The sequence below is a fragment of the Maniola jurtina genome, chromosome 1 (assembly GCF_905333055.1).
Source record: "Maniola jurtina chromosome 1, ilManJurt1.1, whole genome shotgun sequence".
NCBI classification, from domain to species: Eukaryota; Metazoa; Arthropoda; class Insecta; order Lepidoptera; family Nymphalidae; genus Maniola; species Maniola jurtina.
The window spans coordinates 6,170,767-6,198,060 of record NC_060029.1 but is presented as its reverse complement, the minus strand read 5'-3'; the positions used below and the strand labels follow the sequence as shown (position 1 = coordinate 6,198,060).

Below are 27,294 nucleotides of genomic sequence, written 5' to 3'. Positions count from 1 at the left end.
AAAATCGTTAATATTTGTAGATTTTTCGACATTTTGCACGACAAATACACGACAACTATTATGTATAAAAATAAACAAAAATTAGTTTTAGATTGTACAGCTATAGCCCTTTCATATGATATCCCACTTAACTAACTAGTATGTTATCTTAGTTAACTACTTTCAATATTTAAAAACATTTTAATTTTTTTTAATGATGTAACCACAAATTCACGATTTTCGGATTTATTTCTTTACTTGTGCTATAAGACCTGCCTACCTGCCAAATTTCATGATTCTAGATCAACGGGAAGTACCTACCCTATAAGCTTTCTTGACAGACACGACGGATGGACGGACAGACAGACAGACAACAAAGGGATCCTTTAAGGGTTCCGTTTTTCCTTTTGAGGTACGAAACCCTAAAAATGCATATTTTGCATTTGTATTTGTAGATAACTAATAATATAATCAAAGCAATAAACACGTAAGTATTTTGTTAAGGTACGGAATCCTCGGTGCGTGAGTCCAACTTGCTCTTGTAGTCTATTCAAAATGAGTTCTCATGCACCATTTTAATTTCGTGTGTCAACTTCATTTGAAAAGTACGGTTTACTCGTTTTTTGATAATATGACAGTACTGTTGACCCAAAGTCAAAAGGCTCGTGAGAACTCATTTTGTACGCAGTACCTACTAGAAAATATTGGTAACTAAATATTTGGCAAATAATTGTTAAATATTTGACATTATAAAATTTTATTTATTCATAATAATTATGTGTTGTTTGGTGGCGGTTGGATGATTTGGAGCATCTACGGATTGGAGGTTCTTGGTTTGGAGGTGGGGTGTATGGGTAAAACCAAACCCGTAAGTGGAAACACTGAGACTTATGTGTCATGATGATTGGTGATGTCAGTCAATATGTCAAATACTGTGGTTAAAAAAATATATGAATTACACATAGCATAACCTACAATTCTCAAATTTTATAGTTTGGTTTTCACCATACTTGATTATTAAACGTGCCGTGTCGTTTAGATTTCCGGTATCGACGTATTTTATTAATCAAAATAAATATTTCAGAAAAATGAGTGAAGCGGCCAACGAGAAGTTATCCAAGAAGTGAGTATTGTGTGACCAATCCAACAATATGTTATGTTCAAGAAGTATTGTGGCTTTGCCTGTATTGGCGCAAAGGAATTTAAAACAATTTATGAAATATTCTTCAGTCCTAAATTCACGGTTGGTTTAGTTCCTTAAAGATATAATGTTGCAGTAGGTATTTGATGTCATCAAGTATTAATTTTACAGTGAATTAAAACGACGATTGAAAGCAGAACAAAAATTGAAAGAGAAAGCAGAAAAGGTTGCACAACAACCAGTTATAACGACTGAGAAAAAATCTGCTAAAGCTGAAGAAGAAATTAGCCCGAACGAATACTACAAACTTCGTACTGCTGCAGTTGCTGCTCTTAAAAATGGATCAAAAGATGACCACCCATACCCTCATAAGTTTACTGTCACGATATCGCTTGAAGAGTTCATTGAAAAGTATAACAACCTCAATAGTGGAGATGTGTTAGAAAATGTTACCGTATCTGTGGCTGGCCGAGTCCATTCGATTAGAGAGTCTGGTGCTAAACTAATATTCTATGATTTAAGAGGTGAAGGTGTAAAAATTCAGGTAAATAATAAACTCCATTGTTTAATGTAAACTTTTTTTTTAAGCAAACCAATAACTAACTTTTTTATGAAATCTATATTGTAGGTGATGGCCAATGCTAAGATGTACGAATCTGAAGAAAAATTTGTTATCGATACTGATAAACTGAGACGGGGGGACATTATTGGCTGTGTCGGTCACCCAGGCAAGACCAAGAAGGGAGAACTCTCTATCATACCCACAACTGTTAAACTACTGTCCCCATGTCTCCATATGTTGCCACATCTTCATTTTGGTCTTAAGGACAAAGAAACAAGGTTTAGAAAGAGATATTTAGATCTTATCCTGAATGACAAGGTATAAAATTTACCATTCCACTAAAATAAATCTCATATTAAAAAAGAAATTGTCTGGTCCACACATCAGCATAACAATTCAAACTGCTGATGGATATATGTAGAAATGAGACATTTAGCTCATAGTTTATCTGTAATCTAGAGCTAGAAACGATTTTCAGAATATCCACTGGCAATTTAGCTAGTTACATCAAATACCTACATAATCCATATTAATATTATAAAAGTGAAAGTCTGTCTGTTAGCTTTTCATGGTCCATCTGTTTAACTAATTGAAATGAAATTTTCTACAGAGATAGCTTGAATCCAGGGGATGCACATAGGCTACTTTTTATCCTGGAAAGTCAAATGAGTTCCCACAGGAATTTAAAAGCCTAAATCCATGTAGATGAAGTTGCTGGCATCATGAAGTTATAGACTAGTATAAGTTTTCTTATTGCAAATACAAACTTAATGGGATACCAATATTATTATAGTTTGGCATCATGTTTCATTTCTTTGTTTATAAAGCTGTTAAAATATTGTAATAAGTAAATAATGATAATTTAAAATTTAGTTCTTGTAGAAGCTTCATTAATGTTGTGAATTTAACTTTAATTCCAATTAGAATCTAATGGAAGTCGGAAAATAAGTTTGTTTGAAGCTGTGGATCATCTTGAGTACCCATTGGCTTCTACTAATACAAGTATGCTGGACCTGCAATTGCAGACCTGTTTTTGAAGCAAATTGATTGTTGCCATTTTGTCACTGATAGTAGCAGTGAGCATAATATGAAAGTACTTGCAGTAGAATAGTGATGATACATTTATTATGACAAAGTGTCAATTTTATTGTGACCCACCACAAATGCATATTATCCAGCAGGCATGGTAGGCCACAAATAATGGTGCTTAAAATTGGCTCGAAAAATAAATGTCATTTTATAAAATGAGCCATATATGCCACACCTTTTCCAGCATGTTCATTTCAGTGACAAGTACCATAAAAAAGATACTATTTCAGGTGAGACAAATATTCTACACAAGAGCGAAAATAATTTCCTACATCAGACGTTTCTTTGACAACATGGGGTTCTTGGAAATAGAAACTCCAATGATGAACATGATCGCAGGTGGAGCTACGGCTAAACCTTTTATCACACACCACAACGATTTAGACATGGACCTTTACATGAGAATAGCTCCCGAGCTTTATCATAAGATGTTAGTAGTTGGTGGTTTGGATCGTGTCTACGAAATTGGGAGACAGTTTAGGAACGAAGGCATTGATTTGACTCATAACCCAGAGTTTACGACTTGTGAGTTCTATATGGCATATGCTGATTACAATGATGTAATAGCAATCACTGAATCATTACTTTCTGGAATGGTTAAAAGTATTCATGGCACTTACAAGGTGAGCAAAAGTATCTTTTTAAGTACATATTATATCTAAGCTGTATTCACAAGTTGGAGGCAAAGCACTGCTTACAATCCCTTCATATGAAGTTATTTATTTGGGTATTTCTCAAAGGCTGTCTAGTAATTTTTATTTAAATTGTAGTATAAGTTTTAATACACATAAAATAATTGCTCATCTTGGACTACTATATTCAATCAATCCATTTACAACTTAACTAAAACAAATCTAAACAACTAAACTAGAATAGAAATGAAATCTTTCATATTCCATAGCAACATAGTTATTATAAAATAAATGCAAAAGTAATCTAATCTGTTAGTTAGTTACCTTTTCATGTGCTGCTTAAACTGCTGAACCGATTTTGACAAAACTTAGCTATAAGATAGCTGGCATCCTGGCAAGTGGGAACAGATATAACATACTTTTTATCCTGACAATTTTCGAAAAACGTTAAACTCCTGGTGCCAAGTCGCGGACACCTAATAATAAATCATATAAACTAGTAACATAACAAAAATGCCCTACGTACATTCTATAAGTTTAATAAATATTTAAATAAATAAAATGAATATAGGGATTGAATCATAGAGAAATATGTTCATCGATCGAATATTAAAAATTTACAGATTAAATACCACCCAGATGGGCCTGATGGGGAGGAGTTAGAAATTGATTTCACACCACCATTTGCAAGGGTGCCCATGATTGCTACGCTAGAAAAGGCACTGAATGTAAAATTACCACCAGCTGATCAATTAGATACACCTGAGGCAAATGCTATACTTAGTCAACTATGTGAGAAACATGAGGTAAGTTTATTAGTAAGGAAATACCTGCCATATCCCTTCCAGGCCGCTTACATCTTAGATTGTATCATCACTTACCACCAGGTGAGATTGCAGTCAAGGGCTAATTTGTATCTGAATTTAAAAAAAACCGCTGATATTCTAACTGCGCAGTAAGCAATTTATTGATCTATTTGTTGATATGCACTATGAAGTAAGGGGTGATGATGAAGGAGGCGACGACGGACATGAGGCAGGCTATAAAGTAAGAGCTGTACAACTGTATATCCATCCTTTCTACTATGCCTAAAATTTTTTAACCCCCGACCCAAAAAGAGGGGTGTTATAAGTTTGATGTATCTGTGTATATGTCTTTGGCATCGTAGCTCCTAAACTAATGAACCGATTTTAATTTAGTTTTATTTTTGTTTGAAAGGTGGCTTGATCGAGAGTGTTCTTAGCTTATAATCTAAGAAAATCAGTTCATCCGTTTGAAAGTTACCAGCTTTTTTCTAGTTACTGTACCTTCACTTGTCGGGGGTGTTATAAATTTTTAATTTACACTTGTTAATGTTTTGTTCTAGGTTGAATGCCCTCCACCAAGAACTACAGCAAGACTCTTGGATAAACTAGTTGGGGAGTTCTTAGAAGAAAAATGTATTAATCCTACTTTCATTTTAGACCACCCACAGATTATGAGCCCATTGTCTAAATACCACAGGGATGTTCCTGGTCTCACTGAAAGGTAAATGTATTTCTTATAGTAGGTAACTCAACTGAATTAGCATAGCTACTGTCATGTAAGTTTTTTGGGAAAGTCTTTGTAAATCCTAAATTGTAGTTCCCCATATTCAGTATATTTCAAATATCATTATTCATTAACAAAGAACATGCCTTTGTTGTGGATCTTCATTATTTCTCTTAAATTAATATGATAACTCTTGACATCTAGGTTTTGCAATAATAATAATTATCAGTATCAACATGAATGAAAACAATAAATTGTAACCAGTAGGTAGGTACATATTAAATTATAATCTTATTATTAATAATAAATCTACAGCACTTTCATAAAGTAAATTGCATATTGTTATCATATTTATTAAGATAACAATTACTACAATTCAAGTTTCTCAAGATACCTATTTTTTAAGTGTTGTCATATTAATTATTGTTAACACGGAATAAAATAATGTTTTGATTTTTTACAGAGAACATTTTTTTTGCACCATCTTGTAATTTTTCAAACACATAAACTGCAATCCAAATAGGACTGACTTGACCAGTCTTTTATGTCAGAGTTTTTAATTTCAATTAAAGATTAGTCACATAATTTACCCTATATTTTATCGCTGCAAATCTTCTTAGCTTCAAATAAGGGTTCAGTTAAAAAATTTAATTCCGAAATAGTAGGTACCTACTCATGTAAAATAAAGTCCCATTTTGCATTTAACTGTTACTTGCTTATAACTTCTTAAGTTTAATGCGGTTTTTACCATAATTTAGAACATTATATGACTTTGTATTATGTAGGTATGCTAAATTAATAATTCAAAATTTTAAAGCAATTTTCTTTCCAATTGGCATTTTATTGGTCTTATGTGTTGCATTTAATAATTGTACTTACAGGTTCGAATTGTTTGTCATGAAAAAGGAAATTTGCAATGCATATACAGAATTAAATGACCCTGCCATCCAGAGGGAACGTTTTGAGCAACAAGCCAAGGACCGCGCGGCTGGGGACGATGAAACACCGCCGACAGATGAAGCATTTTGCACTGCTCTAGAATATGGGCTACCACCTACTGGTGGGTGGGGCTTGGGTGTTGATCGCCTAACAATGTTCTTGACTGACTCCAATAATATAAAAGTAAGTAATGACTTCGAGGAAGCTATGAGGTGTCTTCTCATTCAAAATTCCTTAGTGCTTGTAGACCAAAGTCTTCGAACAGTGCATGTTGCTAGTGATAGCATATGGATCCTCAGAGCTACTCAGCGGGCGATGGAGAGAGCAATGCTTGAAGTTTCTCTATGTGATCAGATCAGAAATGAGAAAATTCGTAATAGAACCAGAGTAACAGACAACTCAACAGGTTGCAAAACTGAAGTAGTAATGGGCTGGGCATATAGTTCGAAAAACCGACAGATGACATTGGGGTCCCAAGGTGCCAGAATGGCGACTTCCCACCAGAAAGTGCAGCATTGGAAGACCCCACACTAGGTGGTCAGATAACATCAAACAAGATGCAGGAGCTGCTGGATTCAGTTCAGGTGGCGCAAGACTGGTGTGTGGAAGTCCCTACAGGGGATGTCCAGCAGTGGACAGCTATTGGTTTAAAATCACTAATAGAACATGAAATATTTTTGTATTTGTTGTATCATTATAAGTACAAGCAAATTTCAAATCGGCACTGAAAGTATGCAGTGCCTAGCCTAGTGGTTAAAGACTTCAACCTCATATGTATGGAGGCAAAGTAATATGTTTTACTTTTAAGCAATTAAATATCACTTGTTCTAATGGTGAAGGGAAACATTGTGAAGAAAACTGCATATGTGAGAATTCTCCTAAATATTCTCAAAGGTGTTTGAAGTCAGCCAATCCACACTTGGCCAGCATGGTAGGCTATGGCCTAAATCCTTCTCATTTTGAAAGGAGACCTATGCTCAGTAGTGGGCCAGCAATGATGTATGTAAAATGTAGTATTTCATTGCAAATTTTTACTGATGAGAATTTTCTGTTACTTAGGAGGTACTCTTGTTCCCTGCAATGAAGCCTGATGACCCTAACAAACATAAGGAGGAAACGGCAATAAATGAAACACCAACCCAAAATGGAGCATAATAGACTATTTATATAAAATTGTGATACAAACTCTTGTTTGTTTTTTCTGTATTACAATAAAAGTATTTAAAAATTCTAAAACTTTTTTTATTTATTGTTCTTTTTATGGTATGTATCAAATGTTTATAAATATTACTTATACATTATTGTATTATATTTCCGAACACAGCTTTATTAGAATGAAGTTTAGATAATACTAATAATATTGCAGTTTCCCTGTACGGTTATAATTTTTCCTTTAACAAGTTTCTTGTTAAACTAAATGCAACCATTCTCTCAAACTACAAACCAGAGTAAACAATCTAATCATCTTCATTTAAGACTTCAGTAGAATTGTAATGTTCACCTAAACTGAATATATGTCTATGGTATGTAATAATCAAGGGAGGGCCTGAAAACTCAGTTCCCTGTTCTATTGCCACCGGTCCAGTGGCCTGTATGACTGTGATTGGGCACTTGAGACAATTTGATAATGCTCTTATCTCTATGTCACCACCCCATTCTTTAGTATTGGTTATTTTATTACAATATTCCTCAAACTCCACATCTGTTAGATTGAAACCGGTGTCTGGATGACACATGAATAGCATGAATTCATCTTTATTCTGCCGTATATGAGTTGCCACATCCTTTCTTAATTCATCTACAGATTTGCTCTTGTTATATTTAGTCTCTAATTGATGAGAAACTGCTCTATACAAACAGTCACCATCTGATGGTATTGAATAAACCTTTAACTTCCTTTGTTGTAACCTAGCAGACATTTCTTGATTTTCGATATTTCTAGGGCCATGAAGATTTTCTTGTTCTTGCAACATGATCTCTTTTTCCCGATTTTTTTCTTGTTGCATCTTTTTGTTTCGCCGCTTTTGTGCTTTCGAGACCTTTTGTTTGGCAATTTCGTAGTCTGTTTCATCTTTATCACTAACTTCGGGCTCAATGGGCTCGCGACTGCAACCATTTTGTAACTCTTCATTTTCTTTTCTATGACGCTCTTCTAAATCTGCTTCTAATTTTACAATCTCTGCAGTAAGTTCTTTCTTTTTGGTTTTATCATTTTTTGCAGTCTTTTTTAAAACCTGAATTTGGGCCTGTAGTTCTTTCTTTTCTTTCTTATGTTTTTGTTCTAAAAGATTTATTTCATCACCTGCGATAATATCTGCCATTATTTTCGTGAAAATTTGTTTAATTTAATATTAACAGTATATAATTTATCTACAGATTCAAATTATTTTTGAGGTTAGGTTATGTTTTCACTTTTCAAAATACAAAATAAAAATTAGGTCACAAATCTTTTTTTTTTTGGCCCAACCACGGCTCTGGGTTCTAGCCTTTTTGAACCAAATATGGGCAGTTTTTAATTCACAATGTTCAACATGTGCTACTTACTAGACACCAAAGTGTACCTCTGTAATCACTACGTATTAGTATTGTGTTTGGCTTGCAGGCCTTGCAGCAAATTCGGTTCGAATGACAAGCGCTTCAAGCCGCGTTGGCAGCAAGCATACGCAAAACATCCGTCCACACGCTTGCCAGTGCTTGTTGTTTGTTGCAAGCATGTGGCGCCACCAGAGAGCTTAATCTAGGTAGGTAGGTATAATATTACGTCCATCTACTCTATGAGACATCAACACCAATCAACACTGCTGCCAACTACTGCCAACAATTGCGTCAAAGGTACCCAATACCCATTCATCTCTCTCTCTCTCTCTCTCGTCTGGCTTTACAAAGATTAGCCAATGTCAAGTTTGTAGTTATTTGTAACAAGTTAGGGAAACTATACAAGTATGGACCCCGTCTGTGCCGGCACTCGCCGACATACGCACGGCACCCCCAACAGCGCTTTCCAATCAGTTTTAACAAAAAAAAAAAAAAGACTCCAAAAAGGCAGAGCACGCCCGTCAGATAACACCAACACAGACGAAGACATTATCTACTATATTCAATGACTTTCTAAGCAAGGACATCGCACTGGCGCGCATAACAAGGGACCAAGTAAGTGTGCTTATACTCGGTGTAAGCACACTTTCTTCATTAGTCGCATGTTGACTGCTAAGCTGTCAAGATGCCTAAATGCGCGATCAAAAAGTGCCGAAATAATACGTTAACGACGCAGAAAAGAGATGGTGTGACTTACCACCGGTAAGTTAATTTTATTTACGTAAGATAACATGCGAAAAAGTGTAAAATACTTAGTAAAACCATTGAAAACACTAGAAATATCTAAAATTATTTACAATGTTCCCATTCCTTTCTCTCACGCACATCGGAAAGAGACAGATGGAAGGGCGCGTCACGAATGTCGGAAAAACAAAACTGTGGAGTAGCTTTTTTTTGTTCAATGTAAAATCTATTGGCCATTATTGTATCACATTTATTTTATTATCTTTTGACGACCTCCGGTGCGCAGTGGTAGCGCGGTGGATTTGTATGACGAGGGTCCCGGGTTCGATTCCCGGCTGGGCCGATTGAGATTTTCTTAATTGGTTTAGGTCGGCTGGTGGGAGGCCTTTGGCCGTGGCTACTTACCACTCTACCGCCAAGCGATTTAACGTTCCGGTACGATGCCATATAGAAACATCTATAACGGGTATGGATTTTACCCCACCCCTACAAGTTAGCCCGCTACTACCGTAGACTGTATCATCACTTTCCACCAGGTGTGATTGCAATCTAGGGCTTTTAATTTTTTTTTAATATAAATCATCCCACGTAAAACCATATACATATAACTAGTAGGGCGCGTGAGTTCGCGGCCCGCAAGCGGACCGCAATTTTACTGCTCATCAAGTTGAATTTCGGGCCCTGATCATTTTTTGCCAAGAAACCACTCTTCCATCTTTTATAATCTTCGAGATAGACACCGGCGAAATTTGTATGGCCGCCATATTGAATCCGCCATTTTGGTTTTATTTTTCAGCTCCCTGTCTATTGGATGAAGTTCTGAGTGACATTTGTTCGAGCACCCCCCACCTATCTTCAATACCCTGACCGTGCTCCTCACCGAAATCTTCAATCATCAGCTCTATCCATATTTTTCCTCCGAATCATTTTTTGTCCTCTATACGAAACTATCGGTAAAAAAAAAAACATACAAAGAGGTGATCAAATGAGTCAGTCAGTCAGTCAGTCAGTCAGTCAGTCAGTGAATCAGCACGAGCAGATATAGTATAATAGTTATATAGTATAGATATAGTATAATAGTTTCATATTTACAAAAACGAAAAATCTCTCAAAGAAATAACAAAAATTAATAGTGCTACACTACTCCATTCCATTTTTTGTTCAAGTTTGCTTCTAAAATCACCCTATTCAGCTTCGAGTGCTTATCGATTTACATTGCGGCTTAATCACTGAGGTTAGTTTACAGGACTTGAATGTTAGCGGGAATGTATAAATGGAGCAGTTGAAGCTACATAAGGTGAATTTAGAAACGTGTGCCATGTTTGGGCTCTTGTGTTGTATGCCGTGATGTGTCCATGCTTAGAAAGTCATTGACTATAATATTATATATTACTAGGATTCATAACTACATTTTTGTATGTGTGATGCGTGTATGTGTGATTTTGAAGTTGGTGACACCACCAAATCTCAACCAAATCCATAGAGATAGTAATCCAAGACCAAATCCCTGTTCCATAGACCATTAGAGTAACTGTTCGTGCTGTTCGTTCGTGGCATAGATAATTCATAATACTGGTTCGTGGTCTGTGATTGGGAATGGAAATTGGGAAAATTGCGAAAATTAAGTTTGTTTAAATTAGGAAATCTAAGAATTCATAATTACACAGTCAAGTAAAAGGAGCGCACAATTATTATCAGTATAAGTGGAATATTTTAGTATAAAATATAAACTTCATATCATGAATCCATGTTCTGTAGGGGCTCCACAACAAGACACTGAAGGCGATGGCAGATGGAATAGTATTGTAAGTTTAAAAACTTTCATATAAATATTAATTACTTCGGTGCGTTTTAAAATTTATTTCGTTCTATTCTTTTGCATATTAAATACACCGAAAATTATACATGTTACTTTTAAAGGTTTGTGTTCTGTTTTTTAGAAAACATGGGGTTCTAACTTTAAATAATTTTATTTGCAGCATAATAGATTCCTATCGGACGCCAAAGGAAAAGATGCGGACGTTATCTTCATTGGTGATTCTATATTACAAGCTCTAGAACATACTGAAGTATGGAATCAATGGTTTGCACCACTTCATTGCCTTAATTTTAGCATTCACAAAGATCAAACTCAAAATGTGTTGTGGCGTATAAAAAATGGTGAACTTGATCATGTTGATGCAAGAGTAAGTAAAGCAAAACCACCTACATGGTTATTATTATAGCTTTTGACCACATTCAGTTCAGCTGGCAATTTCGATCAATGTTGAAGAAATATTTGAGTCTTAATATATGTATTTAAACTTGCGTTATTGTGGAATACACAATTTATGAATATAATCATCAATCCATTGCTCCGGTTCTCAATGGGTCTCCACTCAGAATGAGAGTGGTTTAGCCATAATCCACCATGCTAACCAAATGCAAATTGGCAGATTTCACATACCTTTGAAAACATTATGGGAAAACTTTCAGGCATATAGATTACTTCACTAGGTCTTCCTTCACTGTTAAAACAAATAATATTTAATTTCCATTTAATATGCAGAAGATACTTATACTTGTATATATGTTTTTGGACAATAAACAATTTTTTTAATCACACATAACCTTAAAAAATTAAAAGTTGCACGGCAGGGATTGTAGTCTAGACTAACGACTTAGTCACTAGGCTATCAAGTATGAATATACATAACTATTCCAGCTATAATAGTATTAATCAAAGTTTGATAGCTCCTATTCTCTTTTTATTGCATTCAGATTTGTCACATGTATTACATCTGCATATATAATATAATTTTTACAGGTGATAGTTTTGCATGTGGGAACAAATAATGTTGAACACACTCCTGAACAAGTCTGTGAAGGAATCTTAGAAATAATTCATACAATCAGGGAGAAACATCCAAGTATTTATATTGTTTTACCTGTAAGTATAAATTAATTAAAACCAATTCTAGTTAACATAAAAAATATATAATTTATATTAAAAGGTCGATAACTTTAAATAATACAATATTGCTCAGTTGAAAAGTTCTATATATGTAATGTAAAACTTTGTAAATAATATTGGTTTCTTTTTTATAGAGTCTACTCCCAAGGGGACAATATCCAAATGTGTTAAGAGAAAAAAATGCCAAAATCAATCAACTTTTGCGTGAAAAAGTTGCTTGCATGAACAAGGTGGAAATGGTTACAATAGACAAAGGTTTTATACAAAACGATGGGACAATTAGTCATCACGACATGCATGACTACCTCATACCAACAAATGCAGCTTGTCGGAAGGCTTTTGAACCAGTTTACGATCTCTTACAACAGATATTGTCTGAAGGAGAGCCAGAAAAAGACTTGACACCCTCTGAATAACAGTAGTATAGACAAAGACGGTTGCTTTTTATTGCGCAGCGCAGCAAGCTTATTGTGATTAAATAGTAGTACTTAAATTTAGCTTTTTTATATTAGGCATAAGCGTGAAATATTTTATATTAATTTATTTTTTTCCTATTTTTATTTTACATTCCAAATTAATAATTTTATACATTGGCTGTGTTAATTGTTATAAGGCCTGCAAAATTTTACTGCATGGATAATAAATACTTAATAGTTCACTTACTAATCAATTTGCACTTATTGGTACTGGATATACTAGTGTTTATGAAATAATGTCAACAATTAAAATGTGATTATGAGAACTTTGTTACCATGTATGCAAATGCAGATTAATTACTTTTAAAATTACTTTTAAAGGAAAATGAAGTCTTACATTAATAAATTAATTATTGCTGTAAAAAGATCTCACAATCACAAGATTATTCTCAATATAGTCTCTTTCATTGTAAGTGTAGACTATATAGTCATGGTTGTAGCTATATTATACGTGTATATTTTCATGCATAATAATACCTAGGTATACATGTATTCTAATTTGAAATCCCTTGTTTTAATATTTGTTATGGATCCCTACTGGCTAATGTCCACTATAATACTCTTGTAATTCTGTGAGGGCCCGCAATTAAATATATTTCAATATTAGTCCTATAAGTAACTTTTGAATATTTTTTATAACGTGGTTATAAAAAGAAACAACACTTTTGTGTTCTATATACAGTAATTACTGTTTTCGTAAATTGGAAAACCCAATGAGTCATAAAGAAAACAAATTTTATCACAAAATCATTTTAATAAGTATTGCAGTGTGCATCAGGGTCAAAGTACTTATTTTAAGGAGTTGTTATTTTTGTACATAAGTAAAATCGAAGTGTTCCAGTGAATCTATTTTTTATAATTTTCAATAAGTGAATATGATTAATTAATGTTTGTGCCAGAGCTGCAGTAAAACATGTGGACTGTGTTAATGTTATCATTGGGGGTGGGGTTTTGCTATAAAAAGATGGGTTATTATTTTATATGGTTTACGTTTTTCTTATCTAGAATTTGTGGTTAACCAAAGATTTCTTCACTTTCTGAACCAAAGCTTATTCATTATGTTTCAATCTGAATGTCAAAATAGTATATAAAATCTCTTTTTCTATTCTAAGTACATAATAGTTATAAGTTGAAGCATTTAGTGCATTGTTTATAGCAAAGTTGCATTTAGTGACTTCAGATCACAGCTCATTAGAGCCATGCAGCACCCGAACTGCACCGCCTCGCCTCGTGTGGCTTAGTATTTTTTATATAGACTTCTATGGACATGCACTCACTATATCAACCCTGTAGCGTTAGCAAGCGAGGTGATCCACTGATGTTACGGAGTTGATGTAGTAAGCATATGCCCATAGAAGTTAATATAAAACATACTAACCAATGGAGGTGAGGTGGTGCAGATTGGGTGCTGGGTGGCTCTAATAAGCTGTGACCTTAATTGGGACTGGTAACCATTTTATCACAGTAAGCATAAGTGTAACTAGGTGGCAAAGGGGAATAAACCCCTTCAAACAAATCTGGGACCCCAGATTTTAGAACTAAAAAAACAAATTGGTACTTTGTATGTAAATCCAGCTGTAATAATACTACTTGGAAGTCTCAGGGTCACCTCTATATTTTATAAGAAAAACCTTAATTTTTTAACTGGTTTAACAATATTGCCCTAAGGATATTTGCAGCAATTACTTTATGGTACTATTAAAATACATAATATACTCGAGATGCCAAACCGTGCTTGAATCTCAAATGTGATTATTTATTTGCATGAATGAATTAGCTTGAAAGTAAAAATGCATCTTCTATAAAATTTCTTTTTTTGTACCTACCCTCATTAATCCTAAAGGATGACGTCATAGCATTGCCAGCATCAATTAACTTTTTTTTTTCATTGAAAAAATAGAACATTGCTTTTATGAATGGCGCAGACGTATGGACTATGGATTAATCAATTTTCCTCGTCGCAAAAACGGTACTGCCCTAATATTAGGACGCAATTACACCTGTAAGTTTTACTCACGTAAGGAGCTTATATGATTAACTTACGACTTTACTAATTTGAAACGTAAGTAAAACTTACAGGTGTAACCGCGGCCTTAGGTAAATTCGAATAGTTGCTGACAAATGTGATTTCACCTCCTTATTAATAAATCTTGAATAAAACAACAAATGAGATTTCTCTAATATTTATTTTGCATTTAGCTGTCAATAAATTAAATATTATAATATTATGAACAAAATATATAGAAATTAAGTTAATATTTATTTAACAATCTTCTGTAATATAAACTTAAAGGTAACATAGGACTACCAAGTTGTAATGATTTATCAAAAACATTAAAGTTCTTCTTCTGCAGTTTCGTTAAATATTTATCCACTGCAATAGCTGGTAGAAATATCTGATTACATAATTTTGGTACTTCAATTTTTCTTGCCTGGAATAAAAAATATTTTTAAAAATAAGTATTTGTTTTATAAAAAACGAAGAAGGAAATTGACTACAGTAAAAAATCTATTTGTGAGCAGAACTACAGCACACACAGACCGAACCACAACTTTGTTCATGTGGATCTCGGTTTTTAAAAATCCTGTGGGAGATCTTAGATTTTCTGGGTGCCTAGGGAGAAAAGTACCTAGTCACTCTTCAGGTCTTTATATCCACGAAAAAAATAATATTGATACATTGCTGCGTTATTAAAAGACAAATCAACAAACAAATAATAATAATTTCACATTAATATTTTAAATAATATATGTCTTAACGTTTAGGAATTCTCATTCAAAAGGATGTCTCTTGTCTATAAAATTCTAACTTACTCACTGTGCATTGTACTTCACATTACTAGGGTCAGGGAGATAAGCTCCCGATATGGACTAACAACCTAGCCTAATTTTGCAATTTTTTGCAACAAGTTGCATTAAAAGACTATGTATGAAGGTTTTCACATTGTGGAGAGTGCATCGGAGCCACATTGCTACCATTGGGTGATGTCTGTCAATATCTTTACTTAGCACTCACCTTTTCTAAATGACTATTAGCTCTACTAGCTATTTCAAATACAACATTCCTCATGTTCTCATTATCAGTCCCCCTCAGAACTGCCTGTTGACTGACTTCATACTTCATCAATACCTCCATTGGCAAACATATTGTTTTGTGGTAATTTGATACATGAACAGATCTGAAATGTAAGATGATATAAGATTGTATTTTGGAGTTAAATATAATATGTAGAAAGTTGGTCAGAGGACCCCTTCCCACATTTTAAAATGCTAAGAAAAACTGACAGAATTTCATGCAATCAACTGAAAAAAAAAAGGTCCCTTTGTGTATTGAAATATTAAAGAAGTTCACATCTGCAAAAGTGCTGCTCACTGTATGGTAGTGGTTGAAGCAAACTTTCAAGTGCCAATTTGTAATTAGCTTAACTTTAAAAAGGAAATTTTGGAGTATTCTGCTTAATTTTGATGAAAAATTGTGTTTTAACGCTATTGACCACTCAATTGAATTGGATACAGATTTCCATTAGTTACGGGTTAGTTACGGGTTTTGTGACCTTCTCCAAACCCGTAACTCACTCATATAATCTGATTATAGTCGACAAATGACTGATTGCAGATAGCCTAGAAATATCAAAAAAAAAAAAAAGCATTCAATGGTGAAATATATATATTTTTGTTGTAATACGTAATTAGTGAGAGATGTATGTGAAACCCACCAAGAGGACTGCTTTATTTTTACTGGTGCAAAAGTAGGCTTACATATAAAAACTAACCTTAATATGTTGACTAGTCCTTGAGCCTTACCCAAATGGGATGCAGCATGATCAGCGTGTACATTGGCAACTCCAGCAATACAAAGCAATAAATAATAGATAGTAGAAACAGTGTTTTCTGTATATGCTTCAACATCTTCTAGTGACTTAAAATATTTATTTTTGAGTAATCCAGCTCGTGATGAAATGAGTCTTTCAATGTAGCGTCTTGGAAGCTTATAAGTTGCACATACCTGTAAATGAGGTCATTATTTGTTATACAAAAACAATTTTAAGTATAGCCATTTTAAGGTTTTAAAAATCTTTTTGTTCGGTGTCACTGTTTTCAGGCTATCTAGGTATGTGCCGAATTTCATCAAAGTTAGAGGCAGCTCTCATTCATAATAAGTTATATGTATTATAAGGATAAAGCAAGTCTAATATCTATCTCTAGGTATATTAAAATAATCAGCAAAGAGATAAACCTTGTTCAGTTCTTGAGTTACAGGATTGGCTGGTATATTAGCATTTTGTTGATCATAGATAACACCCACAGCATCTTGCCAGAACTGCAACCTCATCGCTGCAGTCTGAGGATCCGTAGTTTGGTCTTGAACCCTCGCTATTTCTGCATTATAGGCTCTTACAACTAATGCAGGAGACCTCAAGGCTTTTGTCATGAGGAGAGTAGCCAAATAATTTTCATAATCATGCTGTCTACCTGCGAAAATGTTTAAGTACGAGCAAAGTTTCTTTACTGATATTCTACAATCTTAATATTCAAAAATATGACTGCAACATTCTGTGAAAACACTTGTGTAAGTATGTTTTCTAGTAATAATTGAATTGAACAATAATTTCCTTTTATTCAAAAGTAATTATAATATTTAGAAAGCTAAATAATTAACATGTTAGATACCTTACAATGGTCGCACAGTAGTTTAAAGAATTTTCACTTAAAGTCGAAGAGGCCTGCTGCGTCAATAATCTCCTTAACGATTTATAAGCACTACAAGGATATTTTAAATGCAAAATCATGTTGAATATCCTTCTTAATATTCTATTACTATAATAAACTATTAGGTAAGGTACAATTCTAAAGATATGCCTTATAATTTAACCTACAAATACACTGTTTCAAAGCTGTTGGAAATTAATGGGTATTCATTATAAATTTTTTTGTACTTTATATACTTATTTATTATTTACTTTGTAGGTTTATCTCATATTATATTATTTCTATTTATTAGTGTTATTATCTTCTTCAAATCATTAGAAGATTACAATTTACAAGTTTTTCCACCAATCCACAGATAACTATATCCATCAAGTGTCATTCAGTCATGTCATTTTTATTATTTTGTCAATTATGTCAATTGATCAGTCTTTACTCTATGGTAATACGCCAAAGCCAGTTGAAAAAAAACCCAACGCAATTAAATAAAGGCTTGCCAGCCAGAGCCAATATGATGTCTATTGCCTACAAATGCTGCGAATGGCGGGAAATACAATATTCTGCATCGGTAAGAAATCCTTACTAATCCAGGTTAACTGATATTCAATTAGTTAAACGACTTAATTAAGATATTTGTAGAAAGTATTATGTATAGAAATATAGGGTCATATAATAATATACAAAGTACCTAGGTACTTGATATTAATAATTAAAGGTAGGTATAATAAGTAATTATTATTATTCTAATACAATATAGTTAAACCTATCGTAGGTAGTTACCTAGTTAAAAACATTGAAAATCGAAATAATTTTCACAATATTAGGAAGGTATGTTGAGTTTATGACTCAGAAATCCCATTATTATAATTCATATTTTCAAAACAATAATGTTTACGATTCTTGTTTATGTTTATAAAACTTTATTCATGCAATTATTATTGTGTACCTACACTACACACACAAAGCTAGATTCATTGCGTTCAGTTCGGTATAGGTACCTACTACCTACCTATTAAATAATAATATGCAGATTAACTATGTTTACAACTACCTATCTATACTTACCTATCCACAGCCATACATAAGTCAATGCCTATACACAATATTATATTCTGAGAAAGACCCGTGATAAAATAAATAAATTAAAAAAAAACCAGCCAAGTGCGAGTCAGACTCACACACCGAGGGTTTCTTACTCGAGTATTTTTTCCGACATTTTGCCCGATAAATCAAAAACTAATACGCATAAAATATAAATAAAAATCAGTTTTAGAATGTGCAGGTAAAGCCCTGCTTTCATAATTATAATACCACTTGATATAAGTAGTTATCTTACTTTGGAAATTGAAAATACTAACTAATTATTATTTGTTCATGAACACATTTTATTTTATTTTTGTAATGTAACCACAAATTCACGGTTTTAGGATTTTTTCCTTTACTTGGCTCTATGACCTACCTAATAGGTACGTACCTGGCGAATTTCATGATTCTAGGTCAACGGGAAGTTCCCCAATAGGTTTTCTTGACAGACACGACAAGCAGAGAGACAACATAGTGATCCTATAAGAGTTTGTTTTTCTTTTTGAGGTAACTACGGAACCCTTAAAACTGGTCAAGTGCGTGTTAGAACTTAGAAGACAGAACTTGAAAGTTTTGCCGGCATTTTAAAATGTTTATTGTTTGTTGTTACAGTGACAATAGAAATACACATTCTGTGCTTTCTGCTCTTTACTTATTACAGTTCATGAGGGTACAGCTCGCGGACAGACAGACGGACGCACGGACGGACAGTGGAGGCTTAGTAATAATATGGTCTCCTTAGCACCCCTCGCGTACGGAATCTTAAAAAGAAGATTCTAATAGAAAGACAGGCCAAGAACGAATACACCCTAAGCAGACTTGGAAAATCTGATTAAAACGAAGTCACTGGTTATTGTGGAAATTGTTATGGTGTTTATTAATTGCATCAGCATAAGTGTCGCAGTTAGCAAGCAAGGGTAGAATATTTAAATAACAGGCTTCTACTGTCGTCATCTCATATACATTTTCAAACCAGTTCCGCCACTTGGAAGCTAGTATCCGTCAAATGTAGTATTGATACAAAAGTGAGGTGAATCGAAAGGTAGGCACTATTCTTAATTCAAGTGTTGACGCAGATTTTAATTTCGCGCTAGTTTTGTGCTAATGTCGCAACGTATTCGTCGCAGCCAGGAGTGGGAGGTGCGTGCTTCGACTTTAGCCCGCAAAACCACCAACCCCATACGACGAATTGTCGAGAACTTACAAGTGGAACCTAATCCTGACAAGGAACTTATTGCTCTTTCTATAGGTAAGCTCTTCGAACGTAAAATTAATGCTGATTTCGAAATGCAATACGCAATACAAAAACACGTCGGGGAAAAATAATATAAATAAACGAATAAAACTCCAGTGAACTTCTACTTCTGGAACAAACAAAATAAAAGGTTTTTCTGGTTCCGTACCCTATTACTAAGCCTTCGCTGGCCGTCCGTCTGTCTGTCAGCGGGCTAGGGCGAGCTGTGGGCTATCTTGAATGAACCGTAAGAGGTAGAGAGTTGAAATTTTCACAGAGGTGAAACAAGAAAGAAATAGAAAAATTCTATTGCCATTCAACCAATTATAAAAAAATCAAGATGGCTAATTTCAAAATGGATGCCATGCAAATTAGAAAATGAATTTTAAGAAGTCAACATAAAATACGGTCCTGAGTATTTGACTCTCCGAACACTTAGAGTTGCCACTCTCTTCTAGTCATCGCTCCAGCTGTGAAGTGATGGTTTATCGATATTATGACTGATCCATTTCGTAAATTATTAAAAAATAAAATTTAGGCAGTAGGTATGCAAATTATGTATGGAAAGGAGAATATTGGGTTAGGAGTTACTCCTAAGTCAAGGTTAACCAGGTCTATTTTTGGTGGGTATTGGGTAGTAAATTTTATTGTTACTAATCGAAAACTACTTAGAAAAGAAATAAAATGTAAAGCATAATAAATTGTCCATCGTTTAGTTACTAGTAGGTAGGTATTAGGTATGTACTATATACTTCGAAATTTGCATTTTATAGTTTTAGAAACTCCCAAAAGACAAATTGGAGATGACTCTCAACAAATCCAAAGTTATTATAAAACACAAACTTAATGAAAAATCTTATAACAATATAAAGGATTATTTAGTAAATGTTAAGAAAGCCCAGAAATAAGTTGCTGTAACAGCTTCGATAATTCTAAAAGTTTTAATGAAAATATTGTGAAATAATGATAGTAAAAAATACCCGGTTGAGTTTGTTGTGAGCTCTTATCAGATGGGCGCGTTTGGAACCGGCGGCGTAGCATTTGTTTTCAGTTTACTTACGTAATTAATTACATAAAAAATATCTTACAGTAGTAAGGCTTATATTCAACAACTGACAATCAAAAAGTTTACAACGGTACTATCTATTATTAATAAGTGGCTTTGACTTTGAAGCTACATAGCTAATTTAACTAAGTAATTGTTTTTTTGATAGGTGATCCAACAACTTTCGGAAATCTTAACCCTCCAGAGCAAGTATTGCAAGCTATTCGGGAAAGTATTGAATTACATAAAAGTAGAGGCTACGCTCCATCGAAGGGTCACTATGAAGCTAGAGTTGCAGTGGCTAAGTACAGCGCCCATCAGGGTGATGTCAGTCCCGAGGACGTAATCTTAACTAGTGGTTGTTCCCACGCCATTGAAATGGTAATCACAGCTATTGCAGAGCGTGGACAAAATATCCTCGTACCTCGACCAGGATTCTCCATATATCAAACTTTGTCAGAAGGTTTTGGAATAAAAACGAAATATTATAATTTATTGGTAAGTTGGGAATTCGTTGGAACTTGACTATGACATCGGGTAGATCTTGGGAAAAACTAAACTCAACATGAAGAAAATGTTTATTGATTGTGCAAGACCGCAATCCGCAGATTTCTAAAATTGTTCTTAGCATAAATGGGCAAAAACGTCGGGTACCTACATACCCATCAGATATATTTTAATTTAGGATTTTTGGAACTAAACTTTATATAAATTAATGTAAATGTAACCATAAACGTGTTTCTAGAAGCAGAACAAGTTTCTGTCGCGGGCATTATTTGCATATTTGCACCGCATTCTCCTTTACAAATCCTGTATTATTTGCTTATGTATAATTAATAATAATTTTTCATTTACATCTCTAAAAACATTAAACACATCCATTACTTTACAGCCAAACGCACATTGGAAAATAGATCTTTACGATTTAGAAAGCCAGATAGACGATGATACTGTTGCTATAGTTATTAACAATCCATCAAATCCGTGTGGTTCGGTGTATGATAAGGAACATTTATATGAAATTTTAGATATAGCCTCCAGAAACAGAGTGCCCATTATAGCCGATGAAATATATGAACACTTCGTGTTCTCCGACCACAAATTTACACCCATATCTTCTATATCCAAAGATGTTCCTGTACTAACATGCAGTGGGCTTACAAAGCGATTTTTAGTTCCTGGTTGGCGAATGGGCTGGATCGTTATTCATGACCGAAATAATGTCCTGGGGAAGGAAATAAGACAGGCTTTATCTAATTTGTCCATGAGAATTCTCGGACCCAGCGCGTTAATACAGACTGCATTACCGGCCATTCTAGAATACACGCCGCAAAGTTTCTTCGACGATGTGTTGTTGTTTATCGAGGTGAGTGGAATGTTTCCTGTAGTAGCTGTGTCACAAGATACATAATATTATCTACTGTTGTTGTTGTCTCAAAATTGCATGTATTTTGTTTACTGTGAATCATTGCATTGTGATTTATTGCGAATTGTGATACATTTTTATTTCTATTTTGAAACAATAAAACTTTTTTGTCTTTTTATAAATAAGTAGACATGCCTACTTCAAACCAATCAACAAGTTTGGGGTCACTTTAGATTTTAGCGCAAGATTTATGTCGATCGTGTAAAGTGCTCATTAATTTTTTTTTTTCAGACCCAAGCTAAGTTAGCTTTTAAGGAATTAAGAACCGCTCCCGGACTGCGGCCGATTGAGCCCCAAGGAGCTATGTATATGATGATAGGCATACAAATGTCTCTATTTCCTGAGTTTGAGGATGAATGCCAGTTCGTTGAAAGCCTCGTGACGGAACAATCTGTTTTCTGTTTGCCAGGACAGGTACTGCTCACTGCTCTTTCTTGCCTATACAGTTTAAAGACTGACATAAAATGAAATGAATTTTGTAATCATTAACGTGCCCAAAGTGCGCCAGTAGTCTACTTCGGCCTAGCCTGTAGAAATTAAACAGATACGGGTTGTTCAATATTTGAATCCTTATTGGTTTGACTATTTTTTGCAACGGGAAAATTGAAAAATTATACGAAGAATATTGCACCTGGGTACTTTAAACCTGTCATTTTATAGTTTAGAAGATATTTGAGCACCACATGAATAAAATTAGGTATATTTAAGTAAGGCAAGTAAGTTTAATAATAAAATTAATGGTATTTTTTTCTTTTATAGTGCTTTGAGTATCCTAACTACATGCGAATTGTATTAACCGTACCAGAAGACAAACTAAAGGAGGCGTGTCAAAGAATAAAAATATTTTGCAAAGAGCATGTAATAGGGGGAAAGAGAAAGGAAATAGAAAACAACGATATTGAGAATGAAGTGAAAGTTATATGTGAAGAAATAACCAATGTCGTGTGATTTACTTGTCTTTCGGTACATATTACTGTGCTTTTTAGTGTAAAGGTGACTTTCCTGTTTGTAATAGGTAGAGCCGTTAATAGCAAATGTAAAATAAAAAAATATTTGTGTTTAGTTACTTAGTTACCTGGAAATTTTTTCTAATTCGAATCATTTTATTCAAATTGTGTACCTACCATTGTATCTACACTTTTTGAGTGTCAATTTGAGGAATTTGTAAGATAATAATGTACGTAATGGTGATAATAATATTAATTACAAAACTTAAAACTAAAGTTACAGGGTTCCAAAACGTTTGACATTATTTGGTTCTACATAGCTGCTTTGCTGAGTGATATTAATATGTTTTTTCGTAAAAAATCTTCAATGAATTCAAAATAAATGTCAAATGAGTTTGGTGCCCTCATTCAGTATTAGATAGGTATCTAACTACCTACTGAGTTAGCGAATCACCCCGCAGGTTTGAGAAGAAGCCTACAAAAAACTCAGCCGGGTATTCTTTTTCTTTTATCACCATTTCACAGTATCACTTAAACTTATTAGAACTATCAAAGCTGTTAAGGCAACTCATCCTCAAGCTTTCATAAGATTTAATAATAATTCTTCTGTACAATGAAAATAAAAGAACCTATGTTTTTTGCTTTGCAATTTATAGGGCGGTTAAAATAGCGGTTTACTTTACGTTTTGATATTCCGCTATGTGAGCTTTCTTTATTTTGAAGAAATCTTTGTAACAATATTAGTTATTTGAAAACAATGCATAGTTAGTAGCTATCTAATTAATTACGTATTATATATATTATATATATTTTTTGTGGTTGTGATTGCAATCACTATTGTATTTAAGCTATTTTTTTTATCGAGACCAATCTACCTTGTTTGTTTGTATAAGAATTTATAGGTACCTAATAGAATAATACGTGATAATATAACTGTTTTATTTCATAACAACCTAGCATTTGATGAAATACCCACCTATCCAATACTTACCTACATACAAATAAGTTTAATTTATCCTGCAGTATCATATTGACCACTATTCAAATAAAAACCAATAGAGTCTATGTAGGTAGATATAGTGCGTTTCATCGAATAGTACCTATGGCGTTATGTTGGCTCCCCTGTCTGTTGGGTGGTCATTGGCACCATATTGGCATGAGAAGACGCACATTTTGTTTATTTTCATTTCATTCATTCAGGAAAATCAAATGAAAAGAAACAAAATCTGCGTCTTCTTATGCAAATATGGTGCCAATGACTTGGACAGACAGGGGAGCCAACATAACGCCATAGGTACTATTCGATGAAACGCACTATACCTACCTACATAGACTCTATTGGTTTTTATGGTAGGTAGGGTACCTCTATCTAAGAAAGCCGAAGCGTCAGAGTGGTAGGTAACGTTTTTAGAAAAGAAACTTTGTTAAAATGTCGCCACCTCGCTCCACTGTACACAAAAGATAGATAAGGGATGTTTTCCTAAACCCTCGATATTATACCAATGTTACCCCTTTCCACTTTAAAAAAACGCCGGTTTTTCGTTCCGCAAAAGCTTCCAAGCAGCCTCTGTTCAACACTACTTGACAGTCATCTATAATCTGTATTCTTGTTGCTTAGTTTGTGCTATTTGTGATCTGACTCTGTGGTTATCAATATAGTGATCTGTGGGTTATCAGTTTTTCTGTCACAGGTGTCACTCACAGTCTCACACAAATAAAAGAATTTATAATTATTTCACTGCATTGCAGTCATAAGTTACAAAATACTTTTTTTATTACTCTATAAAATCGATTTTAGGGTATAGGAATTGAAAATCAGTGATTTTCTTACAATTAAAAGATGTCACAAGTAAAATCTAGCAAAAAAATTAAGTGGGCCTTGGATTTCAACCAAAAGTAAGTCATACACCGTAATTTTGCAGCTGGTTAATTAAGTATAAATTGACGACTTATGCCAATAAAACTAGTTAAGCTCTCCTTATCATTACATTTTTTATTATTTCAGGAATAAAACGCAGATGTCAGAGCTGCCTTCTCCTCCAGGATATAGTCAATCCACTAGCTCAAACTATACAGAATCATCTAAAGATACAGACTCCAATCTTCTTTTGATCAAAAAGCTGTGGGATGTTGCTCTTGGACCTTTGAAGCAGGTGCCGATGAATCTTTTTATAATGTATATGGCAGGCAATTCTATTTCGATATTTCCAATTATGATGGTGGGAATGCTGATTGTTAGACCAGTGAAGGCTTTGTTTTCAACACAGAGCACATTTAAGATGGTGGAAGGTACTCAAGCCGCTGGACAAAAGTTTGTTTACATTATTGGTAACATAGTGAATATATTGTTAGCTCTATATAAATGCCAGAGCATGGGACTTTTGCCTACTCATTCCAGTGATTGGTTAGCATTTGAGGAGCCAATAACCAGAGTGGAATACATTGGAGGGGGGCTATCAATGTTATAAACAAAGTTTCTTTTTACCTTTATTTATTTAAAATCATTAAACTGTATACCTAGTAAATGTTATTTACAGAAAATTAAATTAAATTCATAAATAATTTATATGCAGTTGTTTCAATCCTTGCCTTTCTTGCTTAATTCTTCCATTTTTGTTTTCACATAACATTGAGCTTTTTCAAATAGTGCCTTGGGGTCTTCAACTTTGTCAATCTAAAAACAAATTACTTACAATAGGTAAGCAGGTACATTAATACAAACATTGTGAGAACTTGGGCATCTTTCCAAATAGAATATAATGTTGAATCATCATGACTATTAAGTTAGTGAAGCTATGTGTAAAAATAAAAACTATAAAATCTATTCTTGGTCCAAATTGTTTTTTACTATGTGGTACTGAAAACAATGAAACCAACCATTTCTGATCCTTCTTTTTCCTACTATTCTTGTCACATGTCTCAGATGTTTTCTTGCAAAACCACTCAACTGCAGTCTGCATTTAAAAAATAGTGACCAAAGTATAAAAAATTATAATTTATAAACAAACACAAAAGAGGCCACAATGGTTAGTTTATTAACTGAACCAGGAATAATTTTAGGACTCCAGCTTCCGTATTCCCTAATTACTAAATTAATAGACTAGAAATAGAAAAACCATCACAAGAGTACCTAGAGAAATTTAATCAAATTTTAATAGCAGTGATGATATCAAAATGACCTCTTTTGTGATCTAGTATTTAAAAGGGCCATTTAAAGTAATAAAGTATCAAATATTATAACTAGAAGCCAATGATTATGAAGAATCTTTAATCTAAAGAACTAATTTAAGGATTGTTCCTGATTTAGTCAAGTTTATGCATGTACTTTAAATATTAATAATGGCTTTTCAATAATTTATCAAAAAACTGTGATGTCTAACCTGATAATTTTGTGCTATGTAAACCCCTGTGTAGACACCAGTTCCAAAAATGATCTGGAATAAATTAATGAAGAAATAATTATTCTAGTGCTTTTTTTCTAAAAGAAATGGTACTAAAAAGCATTGGGATCAGGGTGGCATGGAAGAATTATGCTTGCTTTGCGCTTTTGTGTCACAATATATATTTTGACTTGGATCACTAAGGTTTTACCCTCATTCAACTATTTTCTCATAATTTATTTAGTAACATGAATAACTTACACTATTTTTTATCAACCATGGAATACAACTCATGGCTGGAGCTGGAGGTTTACAAGCATCAGGTGGCCTTTGACTACAAGACATTTTAGGTACAATTCATTTTTAGACGTGAATTCATGCACATTTACTATAAAATGTATAAAAATCTTACTATATTGAGAAATAGTGACTTTCTGAATTGATTTTGAGTGTAAATTTATACAAATTTTATCATAAAATCATGGTATAAAATGTAAAAAACATTGTAAACTGACTGATTGAGAAAAACTGACTTTCTATATTTGAATGAAGCTGTCAAAATGGAGCACAAAATCAAGAAGCTCTGATTAATAATTACATACAAATCTTTTTAAACTTACAAAAAATATTAAGTATCATGAAAGTATATTTATTAAGATATATGTATTTTAAGGAAAATTGTTTCATTACACTTACAATAAGTAATATTATTAAACAAAATGTTTGTTACGAAACCAAAAATTAGCAATTTATTTTATATGTGCTATTATTGAATATTATCTATGTTCAAAGCTGACAAATGAAAATTTATTTCCTTTCTTTCTTGAATTTCAGAAATTAGGTAAGTTAGTGACTGAATTTGTATGTAAAATATAAAATACAAATAAGATAA

The 27,294-nt window shown here is 33.6% G+C and overlaps 7 protein-coding genes across 10 annotated transcripts; 4 read left to right on the top strand and 3 right to left on the bottom strand.

The window, feature by feature from the left end:
- The first annotated feature begins 895 nt into the window (after window positions 1–895).
- On the top strand, window positions 896–7,102 carry LOC123868637 (lysine--tRNA ligase). Of its 2 annotated transcripts, none has more exons than XM_045911175.1 (8): window positions 896–1,102; window positions 1,292–1,664; window positions 1,749–2,000; window positions 3,002–3,394; window positions 4,027–4,209; window positions 4,770–4,930; window positions 5,815–6,055; window positions 6,932–7,102. In XM_045911175.1, the coding sequence occupies exons 1-8, from the start codon at window positions 1,068–1,070 to the stop codon at window positions 7,025–7,027; spliced, it is 1,734 nt and encodes a 577-aa protein (XP_045767131.1). In that variant the 5' UTR covers window positions 896–1,067; the 3' UTR covers window positions 7,028–7,102. The 2 variants fall into 2 exon arrangements, with proteins under 2 accessions (XP_045767131.1, XP_045767125.1); XM_045911169.1 differs by having other exon boundaries at window positions 1,081–1,222.
- A 128-nt stretch (window positions 7,103–7,230) lies between these two features.
- Window positions 7,231–8,314, bottom strand: LOC123868775 (deubiquitinase OTUD6B). Its single transcript, XM_045911387.1, has one exon. The coding sequence runs from the start codon at window positions 8,191–8,193 to the stop codon at window positions 7,330–7,332; it is 864 nt and encodes a 287-aa protein (XP_045767343.1). The 5' UTR covers window positions 8,194–8,314; the 3' UTR covers window positions 7,231–7,329.
- Window positions 8,315–10,705: 2,391 nt separating this feature from the next.
- LOC123868797 (platelet-activating factor acetylhydrolase IB subunit beta homolog) lies at window positions 10,706–13,094 on the top strand. The gene is made up of 4 exons (XM_045911407.1): window positions 10,706–10,956; window positions 11,131–11,337; window positions 11,958–12,080; window positions 12,239–13,094. Exons 1-4 carry the CDS (start codon window positions 10,891–10,893, stop codon window positions 12,518–12,520), a joined length of 678 nt encoding a protein of 225 aa, XP_045767363.1. The 5' UTR covers window positions 10,706–10,890; the 3' UTR covers window positions 12,521–13,094.
- A 1,653-nt stretch (window positions 13,095–14,747) lies between these two features.
- LOC123868732 (NADH dehydrogenase (ubiquinone) complex I, assembly factor 6) lies at window positions 14,748–17,655 on the bottom strand. 3 transcript variants are annotated; one of them, XM_045911324.1, is made up of 6 exons: window positions 17,433–17,655; window positions 17,252–17,399; window positions 16,818–17,049; window positions 16,354–16,586; window positions 15,597–15,759; window positions 14,748–15,012 (listed from the first exon to the last, which is right to left on the bottom strand). In XM_045911324.1, exons 2-6 carry the CDS (start codon window positions 17,368–17,370, stop codon window positions 14,833–14,835), a joined length of 927 nt encoding a protein of 308 aa, XP_045767280.1. In that variant the 5' UTR covers window positions 17,371–17,399; window positions 17,433–17,655; the 3' UTR covers window positions 14,748–14,832. The 3 variants fall into 3 exon arrangements, with proteins under 3 accessions (XP_045767280.1, XP_045767271.1, XP_045767289.1); XM_045911315.1 differs by having other exon boundaries at window positions 17,252–17,655; XM_045911333.1 differs by lacking the exon at window positions 17,433–17,655 and having other exon boundaries at window positions 16,818–17,053; window positions 17,252–17,382.
- Window positions 17,656–19,229: 1,574 nt separating this feature from the next.
- On the top strand, window positions 19,230–23,396 carry LOC123868670 (tyrosine aminotransferase). Its single transcript, XM_045911222.1, has 5 exons — window positions 19,230–19,619; window positions 20,819–21,147; window positions 21,542–22,015; window positions 22,307–22,489; window positions 22,835–23,396. Exons 1-5 carry the CDS (start codon window positions 19,475–19,477, stop codon window positions 23,021–23,023), a joined length of 1,320 nt encoding a protein of 439 aa, XP_045767178.1. The 5' UTR covers window positions 19,230–19,474; the 3' UTR covers window positions 23,024–23,396.
- A 1,293-nt stretch (window positions 23,397–24,689) lies between these two features.
- Window positions 24,690–25,588, top strand: LOC123868812 (ER membrane protein complex subunit 4). The gene is made up of 2 exons (XM_045911431.1): window positions 24,690–24,918; window positions 25,028–25,588. Exons 1-2 carry the CDS (start codon window positions 24,863–24,865, stop codon window positions 25,488–25,490), a joined length of 519 nt encoding a protein of 172 aa, XP_045767387.1. The 5' UTR covers window positions 24,690–24,862; the 3' UTR covers window positions 25,491–25,588.
- On the bottom strand, window positions 25,497–26,808 carry LOC123868828. The gene is made up of 3 exons (XM_045911479.1): window positions 26,664–26,808; window positions 26,403–26,456; window positions 25,497–25,696 (listed from the first exon to the last, which is right to left on the bottom strand). The coding sequence occupies exons 1-3, from the start codon at window positions 26,745–26,747 to the stop codon at window positions 25,601–25,603; spliced, it is 234 nt and encodes a 77-aa protein (XP_045767435.1). The 5' UTR covers window positions 26,748–26,808; the 3' UTR covers window positions 25,497–25,600.
- Between the last annotated feature and the right edge of the window lie 486 nt (window positions 26,809–27,294).